At 47.9% G+C, this 25,459-nt stretch overlaps 1 protein-coding gene across 1 annotated transcript; it reads right to left on the bottom strand.

The window, feature by feature from the left end:
- Window positions 1-222: 222 nt before the first annotated feature.
- Window positions 223-24,101, bottom strand: Fam83a (family with sequence similarity 83 member A). The gene is made up of 4 exons (XM_032890847.1): window positions 23,461-24,101; window positions 15,831-15,998; window positions 13,614-13,738; window positions 223-760 (listed from the first exon to the last, which is right to left on the bottom strand). The coding sequence occupies exons 1-4, from the start codon at window positions 23,938-23,940 to the stop codon at window positions 223-225; spliced, it is 1,311 nt and encodes a 436-aa protein (XP_032746738.1). The 5' UTR covers window positions 23,941-24,101.
- Window positions 24,102-25,459: the final 1,358 nt, after the last annotated feature.

The following is a 25,459-nucleotide window of genomic DNA, read 5'->3' as shown; positions in this document are numbered from 1 at the left end:
AATGGACTTTGGAAGATAGGGGTTCCGCATCTTGTCATTGAGGTCTCTCCCCTGCCTGCCTGGAATCATCTAGAATGAGTTAAGCAGGTAGGCAATAACCCACCCCCACCCCCACCCCCAGTGCTTTTAGCTCACAGGGAATCAGGCTCGATCATATTGGTCCTTAAGGTATGGCTTCTGAGACAGAAAATTCAGCAGTGCTCAGTGAGGAGAAAGGCCCCTTCAAAAATGAGGTAAGGCCTGTAGAAAAGGCCTCCAGGGTTGAGTCACCCTGGGCACCAGGCCGAGCTCCTGCAGCTGCAGCCGGGTGGGCCTGTAGGCCATGAGGCTGCTGTAGGGAGCTGGTGCTCCCTTATGGGGTCTCATGGGGACCAAGAGATCCTGTGGGGCCACGGCTCTCCGGGTACTGTGATAAGGCTGCAGCCTTGGAGCCACGGGTGGGATGGGAGCCAGGGGACTGCCCGGCCCTGAAGACGTGGATAGACTCCGGTTGTGGGTGTTGCTGCCAGTCGACAGGCTGCTGAAGGGGTTGGAGGAGGTGCGGTCACTGGCAGAGTCACTGCTGCCACTGAGGCGGCCATTGGGGGCTTCTGGGCCCTTGCTGGATTGGAGTGGGGCAACCAGCTTCGGGGACTTCAGACCCATCAGGGGCTTGGAGGAGGCGTAGAGGCGTCGAAATTCCTCATCAAACAGCTCCACCGCCTGGCCCGTGAACTTGGAGAGGATGTTCCTGTGCACGTGTCCACAGAGCCAAGAGAAGCTGGAGCGGGAGAGGAGACAGGGAAGGACCACAGGATCAGCCTTGGGTTTGCACGACCCTCAGAACCGCTCACCAGGGCTACTGTTCCTCTGCACAAGCAGGGACATTTCATCCCGGCAGAAGCCCCGATAACTGGCTACATTAACCCTGCAAAGCTTTGGCTCCCCTTTATAAATGGCAGCACTGCGACCAGGACATACTTGCAGATGAGCCATTGAGTGGACAGAGTAAGTCTTAGGCTTCGAGGTTCCTCACACCGACAATGCACCCGCCCATCCACTTTGTACATGCATACACATAGACAGACACACTCACAAACACACACGGACACATAGGCAGATAGATAGACACATACACACAGAGAGACATAGGTAGGCAGACAGAAGGACACACAGACAAATAGGCAGACAGACAGACAGACACACACACACACACACACACACCCCTCAAGGGTCAGAAAATGGTAAGCGTGAGGAGTCACCTGATGGGAGCTGTTGGAGCGAGGGGTCTTCAGTGTCCCCACCTATAAGACGGGGTACCTGCCTCCTGCCAATAATTACTGAGAACACCTCCCCAAACAGGCAGAAAGGTGGCTGAGGTTGGGTGGTCCTGCTATGTTTCTGTGAAAATCTAAACTGTCCTTCAGGCTCAGAGCAGTGGCACCGGCCTTTTATCTCAGTGCTCTGGAAGTTGAGGCAGGAGGATCACGATGTCTAAAATAAGTAAATAATAAAAATGAGTGAATGAATGAGTAAATAGTGCTCTTGAAGGAGGACTTAGCCCATTTTACTTGTTAAGCCATGCAAAATGGGGTACAGGGTGAGCCCAAGGGGACCTGAGTACCTATAGCTCCAATTTATGAAAGAAAGCCCCTCAAACGCTGAATGCCTTCAAGGACAGGTCTTGACATCCAATTTAAGATGTTAAGAGAAAACAATATACTTAAGGCATTTATGCCTTATTGTTATGATTCTCTTACTTTACCAACTATTTTTCCGTCTTGGATGGAAAACACCCCTTAGAAGCTGGGGGCAGGGGAGATGCCCCACCAAGAGGAGCTAGGGATCCTGGGCTACTTACACACATGGGCCATCCCTAGGGTAGAGCAGTGCAGGGGGATAGCCAGAAAAAGCCAGCGTCCCCAAAGTGTGAGCAATGCCAGAGCTGAGGAGAGAGGCCTCCAGCTTCCAGCCCTCTCTGCCTGCCTGCCTGCTTTGTAGTTCAGTCCTGGCCCCAGACCCCGGGTGCGGTTCCCTACACTGTGAGTCAGGACAGGCCCACACAGGCTGGGATAATCTGTGGAACAATTGGGGTGCTTTGTTTAAATCTCTCCTCCCACCCAAGAGCACCCACAGGCAGGAGAGGCGAGCTTCTGAGGCTGAGCTCAGGACCAGCCAGGAGGCAAGGAAGGAAGAGAACGATCGGGCTTGGCCTAGACTGAGAAACCAATCTTGCAGTGTTGTTTGGAATCAGACACGTTCGAGACACATAGGTGTATAGCATGTTCCACAAAACAAGGACAATAACACCCTAGGAATTTCTGAGGGCAGTGGTTCTCAACCACCCTCATGCTGGAACCCTTTAATACAGTTCTTCATGTTGTGGTGACCTCCAACCCTTAAATTATTTTAATTGCTATCTCACAACTGTAATTTTGCTACTGTTTAATGTAAATAACTGTTTTCCAATGGTCTTAGGTGACCCCTGTGAAAGGGTCATTTGACTTCCAAAGGGGTCATGACCTACAGGTTGAGAACTGTTCACTGTCTTGGGCCATTCATGATCCTTCATCTCCTGTGCACATGCTCTTGAGCGTGTATGTATGAGTGCATGTGTACACACACACACACACACACACACACACACACACACACACACACACACTCCATCTGTGTATCACTCGACTTTGCTCATACTTCCCTCACTAAACCCAGGGGAAGAAGTGATGACTCCTGTTTGCTGGGATTGGACCCTGAAGGCAGGCTTCATAATCTTTGTCTGGTAGCTACCCACTCTCCTTCCTGGTCTCTCTCTCCATGACCTATTTAATGCATGGATCTACTTGTTTTCCTGGCTTACATAATGATATTAGCATGGCCTGAAATTAAAGCCAGCCTCCTTAAAAATCTTGTTTGTGAATCGTTATTGTTCACGTGTGCATGATCCACTTATGTGCATGGGCAGAGGCCTGCCACGGTGCCTATGTAGAGGTCAGAGGACTGACTTCAGGAGTAGGTTCTCTCCTTCCTGGTTCGTTTGGGGATAGAACTTGATGCATTTGGCTTGCACAAGTACCTTTACCCACTGAGCCATCTCACCAGCCTAGCCTCGTCCTAGGGTCCTGAGCTAGGAAAAGTCAGTGTAATGTGTTCTGTGACTACAGCATGTGTGTTAGATACTCCTTCATTGCTAGGACCAAAACGTCCATTGGAGACAAACAAGATTTTAGTCTGTCATGGGGAAGGCACAGCAGTATTCGAGGCAGCTGGAACAAGTAGTGGAGCTGTTGATGCTGAAGGACGGAGGGGAGAGAGCTCTAACTAGGGCCACAGATAACCTGCGAAAGGCACACCTCATCTGGGCCCCACCCCCCAGGCTCCTCAGCCCTCCTACGGTGGGGAATCAATCCCCAAACACAAGCCCATGGGGGAACATTTTAGATTCAAACCATACCACCAATCCCTGCCTCCCCAGTTTGTTAGAAAGTACTTTACTCTTCTATTTAAGTAAATATTTTAATTTTAGCTTGTTAAAAACATATATGCAATCTTTTAGAATTTTTCTTTGAATTTTGCATTGCTACGATGTGTCCACATTATTGGTTTGTTTGTTTGTTTGTTTGGTTGGTTGGTTTTGAGATAGGTTTCTCTTTGTAGCCCTGGCTGTAGACCAGGGTGACCTTGAACTCAGAGATCCACCTACCTCTGCCTCCCAAATGCTGGGACTAAAAGTGTATGGCACCACTGCCAGGCTACATTGTTACTTCTTTTGTACTTTTTCTTGACTATATAATATTCCACTGGTCATGTCACTGATGACGGAGTGCTGGCTTGTTCCGGTCACCAGCAGGACTACTTTAACATTCTCTTGTGTGCCTGCTACATACACGTGAACCAAAGTCTCTTGGATATATGCCCAGGAGCAGAACTGCTGGGTTATAAACCATGAATGTTCACCTCGAGGAAAAAACCCCAAAATTCCAAAGCTAAACAAAGGTGTTTTCAAGTTTTTCAGTGTTTGTTAAAAATCTTACTTATGATGTCACAGGCCTATAAAATCCCAGCTCCTTGGGAGGCTGAGGAAGGAGGGTAGATTGTTCAAGGCCAGACTGGGCAATTTTGATCGTGTATCAAAATAAAAAGTCAAAAAGAGAAGCTGCAGTTCAGTGGTAGCATTTGCCTAGTATGCATGACACCCTGGGTTCAGTCCTCAGTACCCCAAACCAAAATAACCTCCCCTGGACTCTGACTCTGCACACCCTCCCCATGCTTGCGACCCCAACCAGCGTAGAGAGCAACACGCCTGGTTCACGTAGACTGCCTCTGACCCCACGTTTGCCATGCTTCTCACCCCGCCCTCTTCTCTCCAGCCCAAACAGGTTCCCGGTAAACAGCTTGACTCTTCCCTTTCCCAGACTGCCCCTAAGAAAGTGCTCTTGGTGTGGTTCCGGTGGACATGTACCCAGTGCTGACAGGCACACACTGTCTTGGGGAACCTGGCCACACTTTCTGGCACTTCCCCCATAAGCCCTGCAGAAGGGATCATGTATAGAAAGGAGCCTCAGCTCCTCAGATAATGATGCTCAAGTCATTAAACTAAGGTGCTCATAATGGTGGTTTTTACTTATTCACTACAACCCATCCTTGGGGAGGTCAGAGCATCCTGTATAGGAGACCTAGCTGTGTTGGGCTGGGAAACCGAACTTCCTGTTCGACAAACCCTGCCTGGAGTTGTAGTTAGCACAATACATGAGAATCCACACAATGCCAATTTGTTTTTGTTTTTGAGACGGGGTTTCACTCTGTAGCCAAGACTACCCAGAACTCACAGCAATTCTCCTGCCTCAACACTCTGGATACTTGGATTACAGCCACCATTTCTAGCATTAATGCCATTTAAATAAAAAAAAAAAACAAAATGTGGGGGAGGGCATGGTGATGGTAGTTGTGGGAAGTGTGTTAGTGCATATCCTCGAATTCCTCAACACATGTGTGGAGACCAGAGACCAACCCTCAGGGGTTCGTTCTTTCCTTCCACTGTGGGTTTCAGAAATGGAACTGAGGTCATTGGGCTTATGCTAGACATGCCTTTACCCGCTGAGCCATCACACCAGCCCTAATACCAACGTCTTAAAGAGATGTTTTTGTGTATCTATCCCATGCCAGCCAAGTATCTGCCCTTGTCATTTACTTGATCTGCCCAGCAACCTAATGGAGCACGATTTCATTTTGCCTGGAAGAGGAAGCAGGCCGACAGAGGAGTGTTCTGGGCAGGAACATGAGCTAACAAGCTCAAGTTCTTATTCTTTTGAGGGAAGATGTGACATAAGATTATGCTGACCTAGTTTAGAAGCGAAAACAGAGCCAAATTGGAGATTAGATGGTGAAACGGTCCACAGCTGAGAAGTTAAAGATCAACAGCTTGTGTATCCTCTGCTGCTGGAGGGCATGGCCCAGTTCTGCTCAGTTCTTTGGTTTCAATTCTCATAGCTGCTTCACAAGAACATTTGTCCGTTTTGTCTGTCTGTCTATACATGCATCTGTCTATCTACCTATATGTCTATGCACGTCTATCTATCTATCTATCTATCTATCTATCTATCTATCTATCTATCAATCATCTATCATCTATCTATCAATCATCTATCATCTATCTATCAATCATCTATCTATCTATCTATCTATCATCTAATCATCTATCATCTATCTATCATCTATCTATCAATCATCTATCTATCTATCAATCATCTATCTATCTATCTATCATCTATCTATCTATCTATCTATCATCCATCTATCTATCTCCATTCATTACCTCAGCACATTTCCAAAGGACAATGTCCCTTGACCCTCTCTCTTCCTTGTGGCAACTCTAGCCTTGAATAACTGGTGTTTAGAAGAGAGGATAGAAGAAATGGAGAGAAACCACAGACAGCCACTCAGAGGGAATAGCTTATGTAATTAATTAACTCCAACTGCAGTCTAAAAATTATGCAAAAGTGACTCCATATAGATGCAAAAACATGTTTAAATTAGATCCACCAAGAATAGCAACTTTAGTAAGCTTAAGACTAAGGAAAAGCAAGCGTGGCAGCAGAAGGAGGCCACTTAGTATTTCCAGCAATGACGGCATTACATTAAGTTTTGCTGTCTCTAGACTCGTTTGGTTGTTTCAGGATGGCTGAAGCACTTGGCAGGGAAGTATTTTGGGTCAGTGGATTATGCTGCTTTGTGGGGACTCCTTCCTAGAGTGTCATTAATACACTGAAGACCCCTCTTTGTGTGACTTCTGAAATCCTTAACACTTAAGGGTTTAGAGTAGTAGACCAGCCCTTGTTACCCTGATATGCAATGAGAGACTGAAGTTCCTTCCATCCAGGACACTCTCATGACATGATTCCTTATGACACCCCATGTGTACCCTGGGATCAGACATCCTGACACCTCTTTGTAGCCCTAGTCATTTGGAGTCACCCAGAACAGTCAGAGAGAGCACCAACAGATTCTCCCTTCTAATAGAGCTGCTTCCAAGGCACTAGAACTTTTAACCCTTCTTAACTATATCACCACTACAGCGAAAGGCATATCAGAACAACACACAAAAGAACACATGCAATTCCATAAATTCAGCTTGCCAATGATGGAGCTCAGAAAAGAAATGTAGAAAGAAAACGTCCCCCGGCTGTTAAGTGACTCTCAGGAATTCAAAGGGCAGGTCAAGCCTTTGTCTAATGGATATGTGTCTGCAACTGAAGCAGTCAGCGCTCGCCAGATCCCTCCCCAGCCACTTACTCAAGCAGAGTTTATAGAATCAAAGTGGAAAATAGCTCAAATTAGTACCCGACCATCCAAGGATGACCTCCACACTGCTCCAAATACGCAATCTTTATGCCACAACAGCGGATAAAACATATGTAGAACCAAATGGCTCTCAGAGGCCCAGGCGTGAAATCCTTACTCCACAATTTCCAAATGAAATGAAAGAGGATCCTGAATGATAAGGGCTCCAAATGACCCTCAGCTCTCTCAAACCTCTTTACAAATGAGTGGCGACTGCACAGGAAAGCACGAACGGTGAGAGTTTATGCACCACAGACCAGAGATTTTCCTTTCCAGATGAAAGAATGAGTTGATAAAAGAAGAGTCTTTTCCCTAACCAGTTTATCAGTGAGATGCATCTCTCTTCCCTGTCTGTCTCTGTGACTCTCTATCTCTCTGTCTGTCTTTGTCTGTGTCTCTCTATCTCTCTCTGTCTCTCTCTCTCTCTCTGTCTCTCTGTCTCTGTCTCTCTCTGTCTCTGTCTCTCTCTCTGTCTCTCTCTCTGTCTCTCTCTCTCTCTCTCTCTCTCTCTCTGTCTCTCTCTCTCTCTCTCTCTCTCTCTATATATATATATATATATATATATATATATATATATAATGTATATGCAGCCAACACTGAACCAAGAGAGAGAAAATGTCGGGATCCCTCCAGCTGCTAGGAATTTCCCAGTACTCCAACTGCAAACTTGGCTGGCCAGCCTGGACTTCACACTGCAGCCCAGCTCCCCAGAAACTGTTAACAGTGTTTGGAATCTAAGATCTGCGCCTTGTGGTCACAGAAAACCGGGAGACAAGAATTAACAAAGGGAGGCGAATTCATTTACAGTTTTCGCTAGTGAGAGGAAAGTTTTTAGTTTCTTTCTGCCTCTTTTGTTAACAGTATTGGCGTCTTACAGAAGAGATAAAACAAGACTTAGGAAGCACAGAGAAGCCAAAGAAGGTCCCCACACCATTCTGCGGACAGTAGCAAGCCCTGACAGTCTGGCCTCAGCTTAGACTGGACTCACTGCGAGGGGATGAATATAATCTAAACTCAGTGTTCCCCAGGAACCTTGAGAAGCTGGTTTCTGTTTGTCAGGGAAAGCCATCACGTCCCTTGTCTTCTACAGCCTACAACCTCCAGCAATGAGCACCTACCCCAGATTAACTCAGACAAGCTCATAACAGATCGAAGTCCCCATGAGTTCCCAGGTTCTTCCGCCTTGCGACCCCACTTCCTGCGACTCTAACTCCCAGGCTGTTCCCTCCCTCACGCACCCCTGCCTGGTCAGCTGCAACCGGTCTCCTTAAAAAGGCAAGGTGCTGACTGCCTTTTGTTGTTCTCCCTGCCCATGAAAGATAGCCCTGACAGTTTGATTTCCCAATAAACCTTTCTTTCTACCCACAGAGTGGTCTAGTTCAGGGGTTTCCCTGAGATTCAGCAGCGAGAGACAGGTAATCGGAACTTTCTGGAAAGTGAGAGCCTTCGCTGGTGCCCAAGCTTCAGCCTGGTCTCTGATCCAGCACGGGATCTCCTGGGGGAATACGCGGCTTTGGAAGCCATTTTCTTCACGGTCCTTGTAATACGTTAACTACTCCGTGGTCCTGTGGAAGGAAAGCACTGATGGGTTCTAACAGGCAAATCTCTCGGGTTAGAGCAACCGTCAGCTCGTCCAGCCGTTGGCTATAATCGCCTCTTCTCTCTCCATAGAAGCAAAGGAAAATGCTGGAGAATGAGGCTCCCAGACCTTATATTGTCAGAAGTTGGGGACTAGGAAAATCCCTGTAAATGGATATACGGTTGAGCAATCTGTGTTACCTCCATACAGGGGAATACTATTTAGCTGTAAAAGGAATAAAACTACTGATGCACGTCATAGCTGGCATGAATCTCAAAAACGCTATGTTAAGTAACAGGACCCAGTCATAAAATACCACGTGCATAACTCCGTGGATATAGTGCCTATGATAAGTAAACTCATCAGAAGACAGACTGGGGTCCTTAGGGTAGGGGAGAGGGGGATTGAGAGTGACTTTTTAAGAATTTCTTTTTGGGGGTGATGAAAACGTTTCATAACTAAACAGTGATGGTTGTACAGGGTTGTGAATGTGCTAACTGCCACTGAATTGAACATTTCAAAATGATTAATTTTAAGTTGTGTGAATTTTAATATAATAATAACAGGAATGGGGGAAAGGGGCTAACTAGGACGGAAGTCCTCACCCTGTGGGTCATGACCCCTTTGGGTTGGAATGTCAGATATCCTGCATATCAGATATTCACATCGTGATCTATAGCAGCAGTAAAATTACAGCTATGAAGTAGTAGTAACAAATTTAATCACCCCAACACGAGGTGGTGGCTATTAAAAGGACCATGCCATTAGGAAGGTTGAGAGCCACTGAGCCAGACACCTTCAGACAAGCTCTTGTGTCAAGAGCAACTGTCAAAACCTAACAGTTTGACGACACTGGCTCTGTGGTTTGGATAGGGGTAGTGTCTGGCAAAGCCCATGCATTAAGGGCCTTGACTGAGAGCATAGGGCAGTGGTCAAATTTTAGGGGGCTGGATTTAATTAGGAACTGTGGGTTTTTTGGGGACAATTTTAAAAGGCACTGTGTGCAGCTGGAGAGATGGCACCAGCTGCTTTTCCAGAGGACCACGTAGTGGCTCAACCATCTTTAAACTCCACTTCAGGGGATCTGATGTCCTCCCAGGCTTCTGTGGACACCAGGCACCCCATGGTGCACAGACATGCATACAAGCAAAAGACCCATATACACACACTAAATAATATACAAATGATCTGGGAAAAGGATGTTTGTGTCAGAGCTCAGTGTTGGTCTCTCCAAAATCCACAAGTTAAATGATCCTTGTCCTTAATGAGATGCTATTTTGGGGTGGAGCTTTAGAGAGTGGACCCCTCATGAATGAGGTTAAGTGCCTGTCATGGTTTGAATCTGAAATGCCTTCCAGGGGCTTATCTGTTTGACCTTTGGTTCCCAGACCATGGCACATGTTTGGGAGGTTGTAGACCCTTTAGACAGTGGGGCCAAGCTAGGAAGTGGGTTGCTGGGATGGGGGCCATTAATTAGGAATTACAGCCCAACCTGCATCTAACCTGAGCACCCTCTCCTCTTCCAGATCCACTGTGGAGATTAATATTGTATTAATATTGATAGAATTGAGAATCATATAGGAGACAAGCCTGTGCAAGCCTGTGAGGTATTAGCTAGGTTAGGCTAATTGAGATGGGAAGATCCACCTTAACTGTAGGTGGTAGAGCTGTGGGCTGGGTCCTGTATTACAGATAAAGGAGAGAGCAAGCTGGGTACCAGCACTCATACCTCCCGTCTCCTGACTATGCACGCAGGTGTCTCAAGCCACTGCAGCTGTCTCTTCCCCACCATGGGGGATGTACCATGAGCCGGAATAAACCTTTGCTCACTTTAAACTTATTTGGTCCTAGCATCAAAAGGGTTGATGAATGTACCCACCAAGACAAAAAGGACTATGCTGTAAGTTTCTGGTGCCTTACATGAAACTCCAGTCACCATGCCTTCCCCACCATGATGAACTGTAGCCTCCCCATGTCCATGAGCCTAAACAAATCCTTTCCCACTCTGAAATTGCCTTGTCAAGCGTTACATACACAATAAAGAAAAGTAACTCTTGGGCTGGAGAGATGGCTTAGTGGTTAAGAGCACTGACTGCTCTTCCACAGGTCCTGAGTTCAATTCCCAGCAACCACATGGTGGCTCACAACCATCTGTAATGAGATCTGATGCCCTCTTCTGGGGTGTCTGAAGACAGCTACAGTGTACTTATATATAATAAATAAAGAAAAAGAAAAGTAATTCTTACAAAAGGGACAAACGCGCATCGCTTTTACTGAGGGGAGTGAGTACAGCTTTTCCTAGAAAAAATGCTAGAGGCATTTTATAGTATATATTGTTGTTGAGTTTCAAACCTGAGACTAAGGGCTGAGGTGTCTACTTAACATATCAAAGTGGACCTGTCCTTCAAGTCTTCCCAGCATCCCTCACTCCCTACCTGTTACAGGGTATGGCTGTCACTCCCTGTGCTCTCCCTGAACTATCCAGCCCAGGGGCTGGGCTTTCCTTCCCCCAGAGGCTCTTCCCTCTATAATCCAGACATTTTGGATACCCACCCTTCTTTTATTTTTGGCACTTGGTTCTCTGATCTCCCCTTCCCACATAGCCCAACTCAATCTGGACATGTCCACTCAGGACTCTGACAGATGTCCCTGACTGCCTATGTCATGTCACATATCTATAATAAAATTTCTTCTCCACCATACCTAGGAGCAGTCATGTCCTTTCCTTTCCTTTCCTTTTTATTTCTTTCTTAAAATTCAATTATAAACATGCATTTGTACTTCAATCTGTAGGAAGGGATCTACATGTGGCTTAGCACCCACATCCCGATACTCTGAGCTAACTTTCTATGTATCAAACATCAGGCCCAAGCTGAATGCAAAACTCAGTGGCCTTGATGAATGGGAGCCTTCCCTCCCACTATACAGAGAGAAATCCTAATGAGGAGAAACAGAACCTCAGGTACACTGTACCTGACAGGGGCAGGCCACTGTACAGAGGGCTGGACCACCTGGCAGAGGGCTAGACTACCTGACAGAGGGCTGGACCACCCAACAGAGGACTGGACCACCTGACAGAGGGCTGGACCACCCAACAGAGGACTGGACCATCTGACAGAGGGCTGGACCACCTGACAGAGGGCTGGACCACCCAACAGAGGACTAGACTACCTGACAGAGGGCTGGACCATCCAACAGAGGACTAGACTACCTGACAGAGGACTGGACCACCCAACAGAGGGCTAGACTACCTGACAGAGGACTGGACCACCCAACAGAGGGCTAGACTACCTGACAGAGGACTGGACCACCTGACAGAGGGCTGGACTACCTGACAGAGGGGCAGACCACCTGACAGAGGGGCAGACCACCTGACAGAGGGGCAGACCACTGGACAGAAGGGGCAGACCACCGGACAGAGGGCTAGACCACCCGACAAAGAACTAATTTAGAATGATAGATTTTGTTCTTTTTCCCCTATAATCTGCTGACTGAAGATGAGATAGGAGACATGTTTGGGATGGTAATCCACAGTCTCCTCAGCAAAGATTTATTTCTGACATTTTTGGTTTTGCCTAGATGCTAGGTACCAAAGGCTACTAATAAAAAGACAATAGTCTGAGAGCCCTTGTCAGACACTATAATGGTTACCAGTTTGACCCTGGACTTCCTAGCCTTCAAGACTGTGAGACATAAATTGATTTATTAATAAACTACCCAACTTGACAGTATTTTTGTTATAGCTCCACAAGTAGAGTGAGACATTATGCAGACATTAGTGATATCAATGTCATGAAAAGTAAGATGTACTAATATGCATAAACAAGCCAAAGAAAGCTCATTTTCTATGTATTCTTCCACCATTTCCCTTTCTGCTCACTTATCCTTCCCTGAGTGAGGGTTCAGCAGGCCCCTCAGCAGTGGCCTCCCCCTGACTGCAAAATGGAATCTCTGATTCTTCAGCATCATTGAATTAAAGGGATAGCCAGATTTTAGTGTCCAAGTCTTGACGTGTTTTTAAAACTAATGGAACCCCTAAAGAAGACATGCAAAGGGTCAACAAGCACAGAGGGGGCAGACCACATTCTCAGCCCACAGGAAAATGCAAACCAAACAACAAAGAGAGAGTGTGTATGTCCAGGGTGACTGGAACAGAGGGACAACCAATAACAGGCATTGTCCAAGATCAGAGAAACTGGGGCCTTCAGATACTGGAGAAACACACGTGAGACAGCTACTTCAGCACAGATCTCTATCAGTTCACCACAGATAGAAACCTCAAGTTAATACCCAGCATCTTTAGGAACACACTCAAGAGAATTAAAAATAACTCCACAAAAAAACCGGTACACCTGAATTACTCACAAAGTTGGAAAAGTGGGAACGACCCAAATTCACTGCATCCCCTGCAGAGTGGATAAACAAAATGTGGTATGCCCATACCGCGTGCCATTGAGACACTACGCTCAGGGAAAGAAGCCAGTCTCAGGAGACCACATCTATAGCTCTATTCACACAGTCTACAGGAGGCTAACCCATTGAGACAGGAAGTAGATTTGTGGTTACCCAGTGAACCAGTTCTTAACTGGTTCTGGGTAAGTAGATCTGGGAGTGGCCGCCAGTAGGAATGGGGTTTCTTATGGTGACAATTGACAATTGACTATGTCGACGGTTAAGCAATGATGTAAATAAGCCAAGGGAACTGCGCATTAAGTAGGTAAACTGTGTGTGAATACATTTTGGTAAATCAGTTGTATTAAAACAATAAAAGTTTGGAAGGGAAAGGCTCAGTTAGTAAGCAGCCTACTATGAGGAACTTACTTAGCATCCCTTGCACCCCTGTGAGAAAGCCAGGCGTGGTCACATGTGTGGGTAAACCAACCCGGGGAGGGTGGAAGCAGAAAGATCCCTGGAACTCACTGGCCAGCTACCGCAACCATGACTGACTACTGGGTTCAGCGAGAGAGCCTGTCTCAAAAGCGAAGGCGGAGAGCCAGGAAGAAGGCACAACAGCCTCTGACCTCCATAACATATCCCTCCAACTGTACACATGCATGTGTACTCACATATACAAAATAAAAAAGTTAAAAGCAAAGTGGGTCATGCCCACACACAACAAAACAAACCTACTGTCTTATAACTATCCCTAAGAGACCTGGGAGAGTAAAAATGAAGTCTATGTCCAATTTCAGTATCAGATGAAACCAGTACTCACCTGTATGATCCGGATAAGACAAACCTCCAGTCTGAGATGATGAACTTCTCTTGGATTTGGCCCGAAAATTTCCTGCCTGACTTGGCACAGTACACCTCCCCCTCCACACTCCTGATGGAGATGTTCTGTGGGAGGCAAAGTGAAGGCATCATTTACTAACTGCACATTTACTGATAAACATGCGGGCTACGACTGAACATGTACCCCCAACTCTATGTTGAGACATAGAGTTGCAGTGGTTTTGGGAGGCTGGGCTTTGGGAGGTAATCAGCTCATGAGGGTGGGGTCTCATAAAGGGATTAGGGGGCCCTATGTAACAGAGCTCCCTCATTCTGTATGCCATGTGAAGTATGTCGAGGACCATCATTTACACACAAGGCAGAGTGTCTCACCAAACACTGACTTTGCAGATATTTTGATCTTCGATCTCTCTGTCTCCAGAACTGTGAGAAATCTCAGTTGTTTATAAGCCACCTGGTCTATGACAGTCTGCCACAGCAGCCCAAACACACGGAGACAATTTGCATAGGAAATTGGAAGGATGTTCACCAAGACTTTATCTAAGCTTGGAGAGATTTTGTATCATTTACATTTTTTGTTGGCTTAGTTTTTCAAGTTTTTTCCATTGCTCTGGCAATAGATGGTAATGAGGGAAAAAAGTAGAATTCCAACAAAAATAAAGCAGCAAATAAAAGAAAGACAAGGATTTGATGGTCCAATAAGACCCTTGTCTAGGCCTCATGGGCCACAAAGGGTCTGCATTACAGAGAAGCAAGTCTGTAGGTAGCTTTAGTGACACGAATTCTTTACTGTAAGCTGATCGGAGAGCTGGCCAAGTATAACAAGAGGAGATAGGGGTGTGAAGGCCCCATGGATTCTGGACCATTTAGAGAAAAGGTGTGTTCACAACCCCAATACCAACTCTGTTTATATCTTGGTCTCCTTGGCAGCATCTGGTGACCATGCCTCAGATGGCTCCCATGGAAGACAGTAGAAATGACAAATCAGGGATGTGTGGAGATTTACTTTAGTTTTATAGCCAAGGACTGTGGAATATGGCCAGGATCCTAGTACTGCCTGGCCATGGTCACCCAGCTCTGGGAAGGATACTCCGGTTCTTCCAGAAGCCCCTCCTAACATCTTGGTGGCAAGAGTACACATCCACTGCTCTGTAGGTGTGGCCCATGAAGGCAAGGCCTGCTCCAATGCTCTCAGTCTATTATAATGACCCTTTGTGGAGAAATAGAGACCCAGAGAATTCCAGGCAGACCTCGAGGGACTGGCTGTAGACAGGGGCATCAGGAGGGACCCCTGAACCTATCTGCCTCCCATCAGTGTGGAAGGGATGGCTTTTTTGGAAGCTGATGATGGGTCTGAGCTGAAGGGGAGATGTCAGAGGAACCCAGGGTCACACATCAGCTGTTCAGCTAGACCCAAGCATGAATGAAACTCTTGACCTCAACTCAATGCTCTCAAGTTTGTGTGACTAATTAAATTCCCATGTCTGTGCTTCTTTTCTTCCCACCAGAAGAGGGAAATGTGTGTGCTTGAGTACACATGTTCAGGGAGGATCCAGTTAAAACTAAAAGCACCAACTTCTTAGGGTCAGGGTGCTCAAAATACATCTTTCTCTCTTTTTGCTTTGTTTTTTTTTTTTTTTAAAGACAAGGTCTCAGTATTTGCTCTGGCCATCCTGGACCTCACTGTGTAGACCAGGCTGGACTTGAAGTCACAGAGATGTGCTTGCCTCTGCCTCCCAAGTGGTGGGATAAAAAGCAGGCACCACCACCATCCTGCCCTCAAAGCACACGTTACTGCTCCATTGAGTAGCTCTGTGACGTCAGGTCTATCAACTTTGTTCCCAAAAGTGATCAAAGGAAAGGAAGAGGTAGCCTGCTTATTGGCAGCACTCTAAAACTTCAGAGGCCTATACATCCATTCATCAAGGTCAAAGGATTATGGGTGGAAATAGTGGAAATCTCCTCCGGGTCAGAGTCTAACAATAACCTTCAGGATTCTCTCTCCCTCTTTCTTCATCACTACTGTTTCATAAGCCATGGACTCTGTATAGCATAGCATAAGGTGGAAGAGGGCTGGTTGGCCTATATGGGAATTTGAGCAAGAGGTGACTTCTTTGAGATATTGAGTTAGGGCATAGCTACCACTGTCCTATCTGATGGATACAGAACACCCTTAGAGCTGTCACCGAACTCCTACCTTGAGATGAATATCAGAGATCTGGACTTTGTCACACATCTCCTGGAAGAGCTTCACACCTCCCTGATCCAGAAGCACACAGACAAATACCCCACGCTTGTTGGCTGCCTCTAGAATGTCACAAAAGATCTCCACATCCGTGAACACATCCATCAGGATGGCCAGGACCTGGGTCAGGAGAGAGGACTCCGTTACCAAAGAAGTCAGAGCAGCTCGACCAGATTGCAGCTGAAACTTCTAAATGGCAGAGCTGGAGGGAGGGGATTGGGTAGGATAGAGGAGGGTCTGAGAGGGCAGGGTTAGAGGAAGGGGAAGGAAGAGACAAAGGGGAGGGCCTGCTCCTGTCTTGGCCCCACTGTACCAGACTAGGCATGTCTTTGCCTCTGTGACGAGTTGGAGTGAGACGTGCAAAAAAGCAAAACAAACAGGCAGCTTAGCAGGCTCAGAGGAGAGAAAGAAAACGGAATGGTGTCCCTGGGCGTTTGGAGGTAGAAGGCACATGAGACTAGTTGTTTTGTTTTTTCTTTTTCTTTTTCTTTTTTTTCGGAGCTGAGGACTGAACCCAGGGCCTTGCGCTTGCTAGGCAAGCGCTCTACCACTGAGCTAAATCCCCAACCCCAAGACTAGTTTTTTGAGTGTTCTTAATCTTTTAAATTTTATTTGTCTGTCTGTCTGTCTGTCTGTCTCTCTCTCTCACATACACACACACAGAGAGAGAGAGAGAGAGAGGGAGAGAGAGACAGAGAGAGAGAGAGAGAGAGAGAGAGAGACAGAGACAGAGACAGAGAGAGAGAGCACAGAGACAGGTAGCTTGTGCCTTTGTGAATGTAGAGGTCAGAGGGCAATGTGTGGAGCTGGTTCTCTCCTGCCACTCTGTGGCTCTCAGGGATTGAACTCAAATTCTCAGGTTTGGTAGCTGAGCCATCACACTGTCCTCCCCACCCTGGCCCTGGAGTCCTCATACACAACAACAACCCATGTAGAAGAACCATGTTCACATTAGATGAACGAGCTGCCCCAGTGGGATGGCAGAGTGTTGGTGTCCCAGCAGCCTCTGTGTCGGCAGTCTCCTCAGCACTTGGCTGAGGTACCCTACAAAGGGGAGGCGCGAGGAGGAGTGCGGGCCCACCCAATCTCCATGCCTTCTTTTTCTGTCAACAGCACTCCAATTAGATTTGAGTGGATCCTCAGCAGGAGACCAAGGCCAGAGCAATGGGAGCACTGCATCCCTCCCTGGCCTCAGAGACTGGTCCAGAGATGGTTACAGCATCCATCTTGTTCTAATGAGGACTGCTCCAGGTCATTTGTTGGAACTCTTGAGAAAAGGAGACATGTTTGTTTGTCCATTGGTACTCCACCTGGTTGTTTAGTTAGTAGTTGATGAGCTACAGATCCAGTGTGCTGCTCCTTGTGGAAAGCATGCACAAAGGTTAAGCCACCCTGGAGAAAGCAGGACCAGGCGGTGGGCGTGGATCCTCAGCAGCCGTACCTGAACGCCTGGGTTCAGCTGTACCTGAAGCCCCCTGAGTGCTGGGATTACAGGGCTCCACCCCTGTGCCAAGCTACTTCTGACCTTCCCACAAAGGATGTCAACAAATCTCCTTCAGTTTGCTTGGATTTATTGATTCCCCTTCCGAATACCTAAGTTGTGGTATATTGACAATTCCATTATCAGGAAGCCATTTTAAAAGATCATTATGATGATTGTGTTAAAATTGCAAGACCTGGTGGCACGCAACAAATGTGTGTTAGTAACAAGTGAAATGAAAAGAAAAAAAGGGTGGGGGGTGCTAGAGACATGGCTCAGTGGTTAAGAGCACTGACTGCTCTTCCAGAGGTCCTGAGTTCAATTCCCAGCAACCACATGGTGGCTCACAACCATCTGTAATGGGATCCGATGCCCTCTTCTGGTGTGTCTGAAGACAGCTAATGTGCACTCAAATTAATAATAATAATAATAATAATAATAATAATAATAATAATAATAATAAACCATTTTAAAAAAGAAAAGAAAAAAAAAGCAAAATAACCCAAATGTCATCTCCCTTGTAACGGCCACAGATAGTAGTCATGACAGAAGGGGCGGTAGAGTTTCTTCTTCAGCATTAGACGTTGCTGTTTGCCAGTGAAAAGTCCCTCACAGGCTCAGAAGCTTGGACACCTGATCACCACCAGATGGTGGGGAGTTTGGGGGAGGTTGTAGAACTTTTGAGACTCTTTTCTCTCAGCACAGATATAGCAACATTGCTTCATTGTCTTAGGAATAATAAGTCCATGTGCGAGCATGGGCACTTTGTTTCATTTTGCTGTGGGAGCGTGGGCACTTTGTTTCATTTTGCTTTGAGTCTCACTGCGCAGCCAAAGCAAGCATTGACTTGCAGTCTTTCCACTTCAGCCTCCAAGTGCTGGGATTACAAGCCTGTGTCAGTATGCCCTGTGACAATGTCTTTTTGCTCTGTTTGTTTTGAAAGCGCTAACAACTGGGAGGTAGCAAGGGAAGAGAACACCTCATCTCATGGGTGGGCCAAGGAGGTGCTTGGGCCCTGTGTAGGTTGACTACTTTGCTGATGGGGATATCTGTGCAAGGGAGGGGACGATGGAGAAGTTACTCTTGAGCAATCGGGCCCATACTCCATTAGAACTATGATTGGTTGTCACACAGCCGAAAGTGTGTAAACTAAATTTATAAACACTCAAATGTCCAGGGTCTTTTTTCTCTGTTGTGAGATAGTACTTCCCTTCCAAGGCCTAGACAGAAGACACCATGCCCTTTCCAGAGTAGCAGAGCTGTTTCTCTGAGATAGTGTTGGTGACAGGTTTATAAAAATAAAACATTTTGATTTACAGGTTATAGATGCTTGCTGAGATTGGTACACAACATTTGGGTCTATTTCATTTGCTTCTTGTTGGGATGGGCTTCCAGCTGGGTTAATCTAAGGCCAGTAATTGTCTTGAGTTACTCTTCTTAAGCTCCCTTCGTGGTCTTAAAGAGTGTAGTGTGGTAATCTTAAAGAGTAGAGACTGCAATTCCTCCCACCAAAAATATATGGTCATAGCCTAAACTGTAAAGGAGACTTCATTTGGGAAAAAGTCTTTGAAGATGGAATTAAGTGAGAGACCTGAAGGTGAATTCTTCCCAGATTGCTCAGTGGGCCCTGGATCCAATGACAAGGGGTAACAGAGAAAGTGGATTTCCATGGTGCAAGACCAGAATCTCAGCCGAGGTAGGAAGATCATGGGTTCTGGAACAGCCTGGGATGCATACATCCTGCACCAAAACAAAAGACAGCAGAGGGGAGAAGCAAGAAGAGGGAGAGACCATATGGAGACAGAGAGAGAGATTAGAGTTGGGTAGCCAAGAGGCCTGAGCCTCCAGAGGCTGGGAGATGGGAACAAGGATTCTTTCCTGGAGTGTGGAGACAGTAAGGCCCAGCAAGACCACCATGCCATCTTTTTGCCTTCCAGAACTGTCTGAGAATACACTCCTGTTGTTCTAAGCCACCAAACAGTAACAACAGCAAAGGTTCAATGAACACCTACTGTCAGCCCAGGTTTGTCTCACGTGACTTCCTCAACATCAGTCCCCAGTTTCCCAGGGTGAAGCTGGGGGTGCAGACAGATTTCCACACCCACAGGACGGGGATGTGGTCAGAGCTACCTACACCCCAACCGGGAAACCCATGCCCTCAACATTCTGCTCCACACCCACAAGGACTCTTGATTGTCTTTTTTGTCCGTCTATCTGTCTGTGTACAACAGTGACAACCCAAGGGAAGAAGGGTAAAGAAGGGATATTCTAGAATTAAAAGAAACATTTCAGTTCTGTTTCCCTACTGGCCCTGAATTTGACTAGTAAACTTCACACACACACACACACACACACACACACACACACACACACACACACACACACAGAGCATCCTGTTGCACTCTTAACAATTATCAATGATCATCAAGAATTTTTGTGTATGGGTAGTATACCTACTGAGATGAGAAACTAAATCTGAAAAAAAATGGCTTTTTGCTATTTTAAATTATTAGTAATCAATCCCATTATAAAATAAATACCATAAAACAATAGGTTCCAGGAAATAACTATTTTCAAAAGCTGTAGTAGGTAGCATGACCTTGTTCCTCATGTGTTGTATGTTTGTGTACTGTGCTGGGGACAAAACCCAGGCCCTCCCACATTCTAAGCAGCCCCCAAACCTGACACTTTACATTTTTGCTAATCTACATTTGCCTGCACAGAGCACAGCAGTTTCTCTTATCTTCCACATCAGTCGAGGCATCGCACTGTGAATGGAAGCATAGAAAACACTCTTTGAACCAGGGTTAGGGGACTAAGACGTAGTTCCAATGATAGACCGCCTAGTATGCAGGGAGCCCCATGTTCAATTCCTGGCAGTGCCTAAACTGGGTGTGGTGGTGCATGTATGTAATCCCAGCACTTGAGAGGCAGAGGCAGGATGATCAGGAACTACGTGAGATCCTACATCAGGGGGAACAAAGAGAATGTCTTCCCCCCATGCAGATAAGTGCTCAGAAAAAGCAGAGCCTCACAGAATCACTAGGAAGTCTCCGGGACCCTCAGGGTCTCAGTTGGGGAAATGCTAGTCTTACTCTTACATCCAAGGTAAAGGCACACACAGTCGCTGGCCTTACAGCCCCTATCCTTGACCTTGTGACGCCTCGGGGTCCCACTGGATCTCCCCACCTCCAGGATACACGCCCTCCTCTGACCACCCTGACCTTTGCACTTAGCTTCTCTCGACCTGGAATTCTTCTTTCCTTCTCTACCTGGAAAATACTTACTCAGCCTCTGACTGTCAACTGAGAGGCAGCAGCCGGCCTTAGTCAGTCTTCCAGGTACTGAGCTTTGCCCCACCTGAAGCTTGACCCACACAGCAGCACATTCCAATCCCTCCTATAGCGGGAGGCAGCAGACAGAGGCTTCCCCAAGGCAGGGGGAGCTCCGTTTTGCTTTGCTATCCTGGGCTGGGTGGAGTGAGGGAATTCAGCTTGAAGGGAAGGAGGGTGGATCCTGCTTCTTAGGGGTGGGGAACACTCTAGAGAGGACCTGCCAAGCTGCTCCTGAGCCTGCCTCCCTTTCCTCTCAGGGTCTGCCCTTATAGAAGATGGGGGAGCTCTAGCTTTCCCCCTTCTTATCACCTACCTCCATGACAGAATGTGACTGGATCCATCTCTGCCATCATCTCTGTGGGGACAACCTTTTTGTCTATGTCTCTGCCTGCCTGCTTGTCTCTCTGTCTCTGTCTCTCTGTCTCTGTCTCTCTGTCTCTCTGTCTCTCTCTCTCTCTCTCTCTCTCTGTGTGTGTGTGTGTGTGTGTGTGTGTGTGTGTGTGTGTGTGTGTGTGTGTTGGCAGCATGTGCTCTCATACGAACTTTGCCTGTCTGAAGGATATAACAAAGTCAGCCTGTAGGTGTCTGGTAGGCAATAAAAATGGATGAAGCTTCAGTCGGCTCAGGCCAACAGGGAGATTTAAGGGATTGTGGCAGAGGTGGCCTAGCCAAAGAGGTCACCATAACTTGCTACAATGGACCCAGGTCTTCCTACCTGCTAAATGGAACCAGAAGTCCACACTTTTAGGTGACACCTTCTGATGTTCCAGTGTCCTAAAATCCATACCATGCTATGTCCTACAAAGAACCTCAGTGGGACTTGGGTGGGGATACCCTGCCAAGGAAGGAAGAAGGGAGACCAGACAGGGAGCTGGGCTTCCCAGCTAACCTTAGCTACTTCCCAGGGTGTTGCCCTGGTCCTGGAGTCCGGGCTCTGGCTGAGGATTCCCAGGGCACCGGCCCCACCCTCAAGAGAGCAGCGCTAGTACACTTAGCAGTACCCCAAAAGGAATCTCAGCTCAGCATGGCACTTGCCTGAGGTGTCACAGGTTAGCCCTCCTGACGGCCTGCCTGGGCCCTTCTGTCAAGGCGTGATTTCATCATGCCATGAAATAGTTCCCGAGCAGACCTGCCACACAGTGGCTCCACCCAATGAGCCACCAATTCTATTAATTTTTCTATTTCTATTTAAATTTTCAGAACTCTGATTCTTTACAACCCTTCAGGTCCCCAGCCTTGGTGGCTTTCCCCAGAACTTTAAAATTGAGCCCAATATGGATGTCTCCTGAGAAGCTCTGCCGGAGCCTTACAGATACAGATGAGGATGCTTACAGCTAACCATCAGACTGAGCATGGGGACCCCAATGGAGGAGTTAGGGGAAGGACTGAAGGAGCTGAAGGGGTTTGCAACCCCACAGGAAGAACAATACCAACCAACCAGACCCCCCAGAGCTCCCAGGGACTAAACCACCAACCAATGAGTACACACGGAGGGACCCATGGCTCCAGCCACATATGTAGCAGAGGATGGCCTTGTCTGGCATCAAATGGAGGAGAAGCCCTTGGTCCTGTGAAGGCTCTTTTCCCCAGTGTAGGGGAATGCCAGGGTGGTGAGGTGGGAGTGGGTGGGTGGAAGGAGGAGCATCCTCATAGAAGAAGGGGGAGGGAGAGTGGGAGAGGAGGAGGATCGGGAAAGGGGATAAGCTTTGAAATGTAAATACGTAAACTATCCAATAAAAAATGGCATACAATGGTGGGACCCTGGGAGGGGATCCAGTCATGAGCCCAGGACTGTGATCGCTAGGAGTGAGCACACACACACACACACACACACACACACACACACACACACACACACACACACAGAGAGAGAGAGAGAGAGAGAGAGAGAGAGAGATCTTTATTGACCCCCCATCCCCATACTGGGGAGTGAACTCTTCTATGCTAAGCAAACCGTCTACCACAGAGCCACACCCCCAACCCTGAATGACAGATTTCTCTCCTCCTTGGAGTTCACTCTCTCCCTTGACCCTCTGCAGTTTCAGGAAGGAGGGGTAGGTACGCTCAACTCTGTGCACCAGGGAAAGAAGAGATAGCAGAGAGTGACCCCGTCTACCCAGCCCCCAGTTGACACTGGCAACCACAGCAGACCCGTGTACTCCTGGGTCCATCTGCCTCGATGGATGTCTGAAGTTCTGTCATCTGGGCCCACGTCCTGAAGGACTTTGCATGGGCACCCCCGGGAGAGGGGGGACTTTCTCTGAATCCCTCCTTACCTCATTTTCTGCTTAGATAGAGCTGCCTGATACAGGGGTTACGGGGTCACCTGTGGGCAGCCGTATCTAAATGGAGGTCGAGAGGACAAAGGATCAAGGATATATCCCAATGAAGTCCACCACACCCCTTCATTTGGAAGCACAAAAGAAAGAGTAGCATGAATCCAAGTATAAAAAACAGGGGTGGTGGAGGGGCCAGGCAGAGTCTACAAAGTTGTGAAGCCAGAGGCCAGAGCCTCAAATCTGCAGGGGACTCGGGGTTGAGTAGCAAGCAGTAGGAAAGGGGTTGGGGAGCACTGGAAGGGGTTTATTCTTCACACAGGAGAGTCTAGAGTGCCAGGGATAGGTGTTAGTAGCTAGGACCCAGGTTGTTACAGGGATCGGGGGTCTGTGCTCCAGGTCAAGCCTATGAGAACAGGATGCAGTACTGCCCCTATCCCTGTTCAACCAGCCCCGCTCCATCCCGCAAGACACCAGCTCTGTGTGGGTACCTGGCTGGCCCGGGAGATGCAGCGGCGGACCAAGTCTCTGATGTTGTTGTGTTTGTCCATCTGGAAGTAGACAGTGGCGGTGGACTTTTCCTTCATGTAGGGCTTCTCAGCCAAGGTCCAGGTATGTAGCAGAGCTGGTTCACTGCCTTCCGAAGCCACAGGGAAGTAGGTACCCGATTGTAAAGAGCAGGAGTCCAGTCCTCTGGGTCCTGACTCGGCCCCTCCTGCAAGATCTGGGGCACCGGGAGGCTCCTTGGCCTGATCCTGAATGTACTGGGCCTCTGCGGAGGACAGGAAGTCTACCTCTCCTTCCTGGCTGAGAGCGCGCCAATAAGCCTCTGGACCCCCATCCAAGAGGGCATCTGTGGCCAGCCGGGCGCTCTCATTATCACTAAAATCAGCTCTGGCTGGCCGGATCCACTGGTTCTTGACATCTTCCAGACGTTTCCGGATCTTGCCCACATGCCTTGACCGGCTCATGCTGCCGCGTCTCTCAGTCGTGGAGGGGTGGCCAATCCTGGAGCTCTTCCAGATGTACGGAGAATGCAGACAATGCCAGGGAGGAATCGGGCTCCCAGTATTCCCAGGAAGGCGCTATGGGCTTCCCATACTGGCTTGCAGGTCCTGTCTTCCCCTCTTGCCTATTTGGAAAAATGATTCTTACTGCCCCAACAATGCTTCATAGGGATCCTCACCTGCAGCCCAGGGATTGGTTTATCTCTGAAAGCCACCACCCTGCCCGCAAGTCAGAGGGCTCATCAGTCAACGCCTTGGCACAGTCAACCATGGGATATTTCCTCTGCTTCAGCCTCAGGCTGAGCCGGCTTTCCCACTTGGTTGCACAACACGGAGGGCCTGGAAGCCCTCGGGCCTTTGTAACAGTGAGGATCCACCCCTCTAGTCCCACAGAACCAGCCCAAGGGATAGACCAAGGACCAAGGAGGACTGTGCTCTGGTCTTTGTGCTCCTTGGCTCAAACTCTGTTGGGTTCATATAAGGCCAACAAAAACTTCCCCAGGAACCCCTCCTTTTCTTGCACACTCCCTCCCCGTCCCGTGAAAGAGTGTCTATATAGTATTTGCCATTGACCTATTTGTCCAGTCTGCAAAGAGTTTCCAGGTCAGGGGATCATGCCAACCTTTGGGGAGTGTGACCGCTGGTCAAGCTACTGTTTGATGGCCTGGGAACCTATAGGATCCACCTCGGGGCTGAAGGAGGGGCACCTTCTATGAATGAACTCTGTGACCTCTGAGGGAGTCACCTATGCTTTCTCTCCAGACCAGATCCCAGCCTGCCGTGGATGGAACATGTGGGAGCCTGACTGGCTTGAGTTGGGCTCTGCAGGAAATAGGCTGAGAGGATAACAGGCAACTTGGAAGGGGACTCCAGAGAGCAAATGTTGAGTGGGTCAGGGGGAGTTGAACAGCATGGAGTGGCACTTGTCTTGGTCATGGACATGATAGGACACACAGGGGCTCAGTTCTCGGAGAACTGTGTGATAGGATAGAGTCGCACCTCAGCTTCCAACATTGGAGGTGCTTTACCTTCCAGCCTTCCAGCAGCAATGGAGGGCCTCTCTCTCATGCCAGGGTTTACCCCAGCAGCGATGGAGGGCCTCTCATGCCAGGGTTTACCCCAGCAGCTGGCCTGCCTAAGAGCCCACTAAGTGCATGAGGTGACAAAGCAGCAGGTGGTTGCAGGAAGCTATAACTATGGGAGGGATGACACCAGGGGACAAAAGCCAGGAACTGGCAATCCCTGCTAAGGACCTGTGCCAGGAAACTTCAATTGTGTGCTGTCAAGGAGCCAGAACATGGGAAGAGTTGATGCCTCTGGGCCATTGCTACTCTCCAAAGGAAGGCAGATTAAGGCTTTTAGGACCTTAGAAAAGTGACCCTGGAGACTTGGCCCAGCAGGACAAGTCACATTGCTTAAATCAGAGTGCACTTCAGAAAAGCAATTTTAAAAGGAATGTTTTTCCTCTTAGGACAGACAACCA

The sequence above is a fragment of the Rattus rattus genome, chromosome 1, assembly GCF_011064425.1.
Source record: "Rattus rattus isolate New Zealand chromosome 1, Rrattus_CSIRO_v1, whole genome shotgun sequence".
Classification (NCBI taxonomy): domain Eukaryota; kingdom Metazoa; phylum Chordata; class Mammalia; order Rodentia; family Muridae; genus Rattus; species Rattus rattus.
This window is presented reverse-complemented; position numbering and strand designations above follow the sequence as displayed.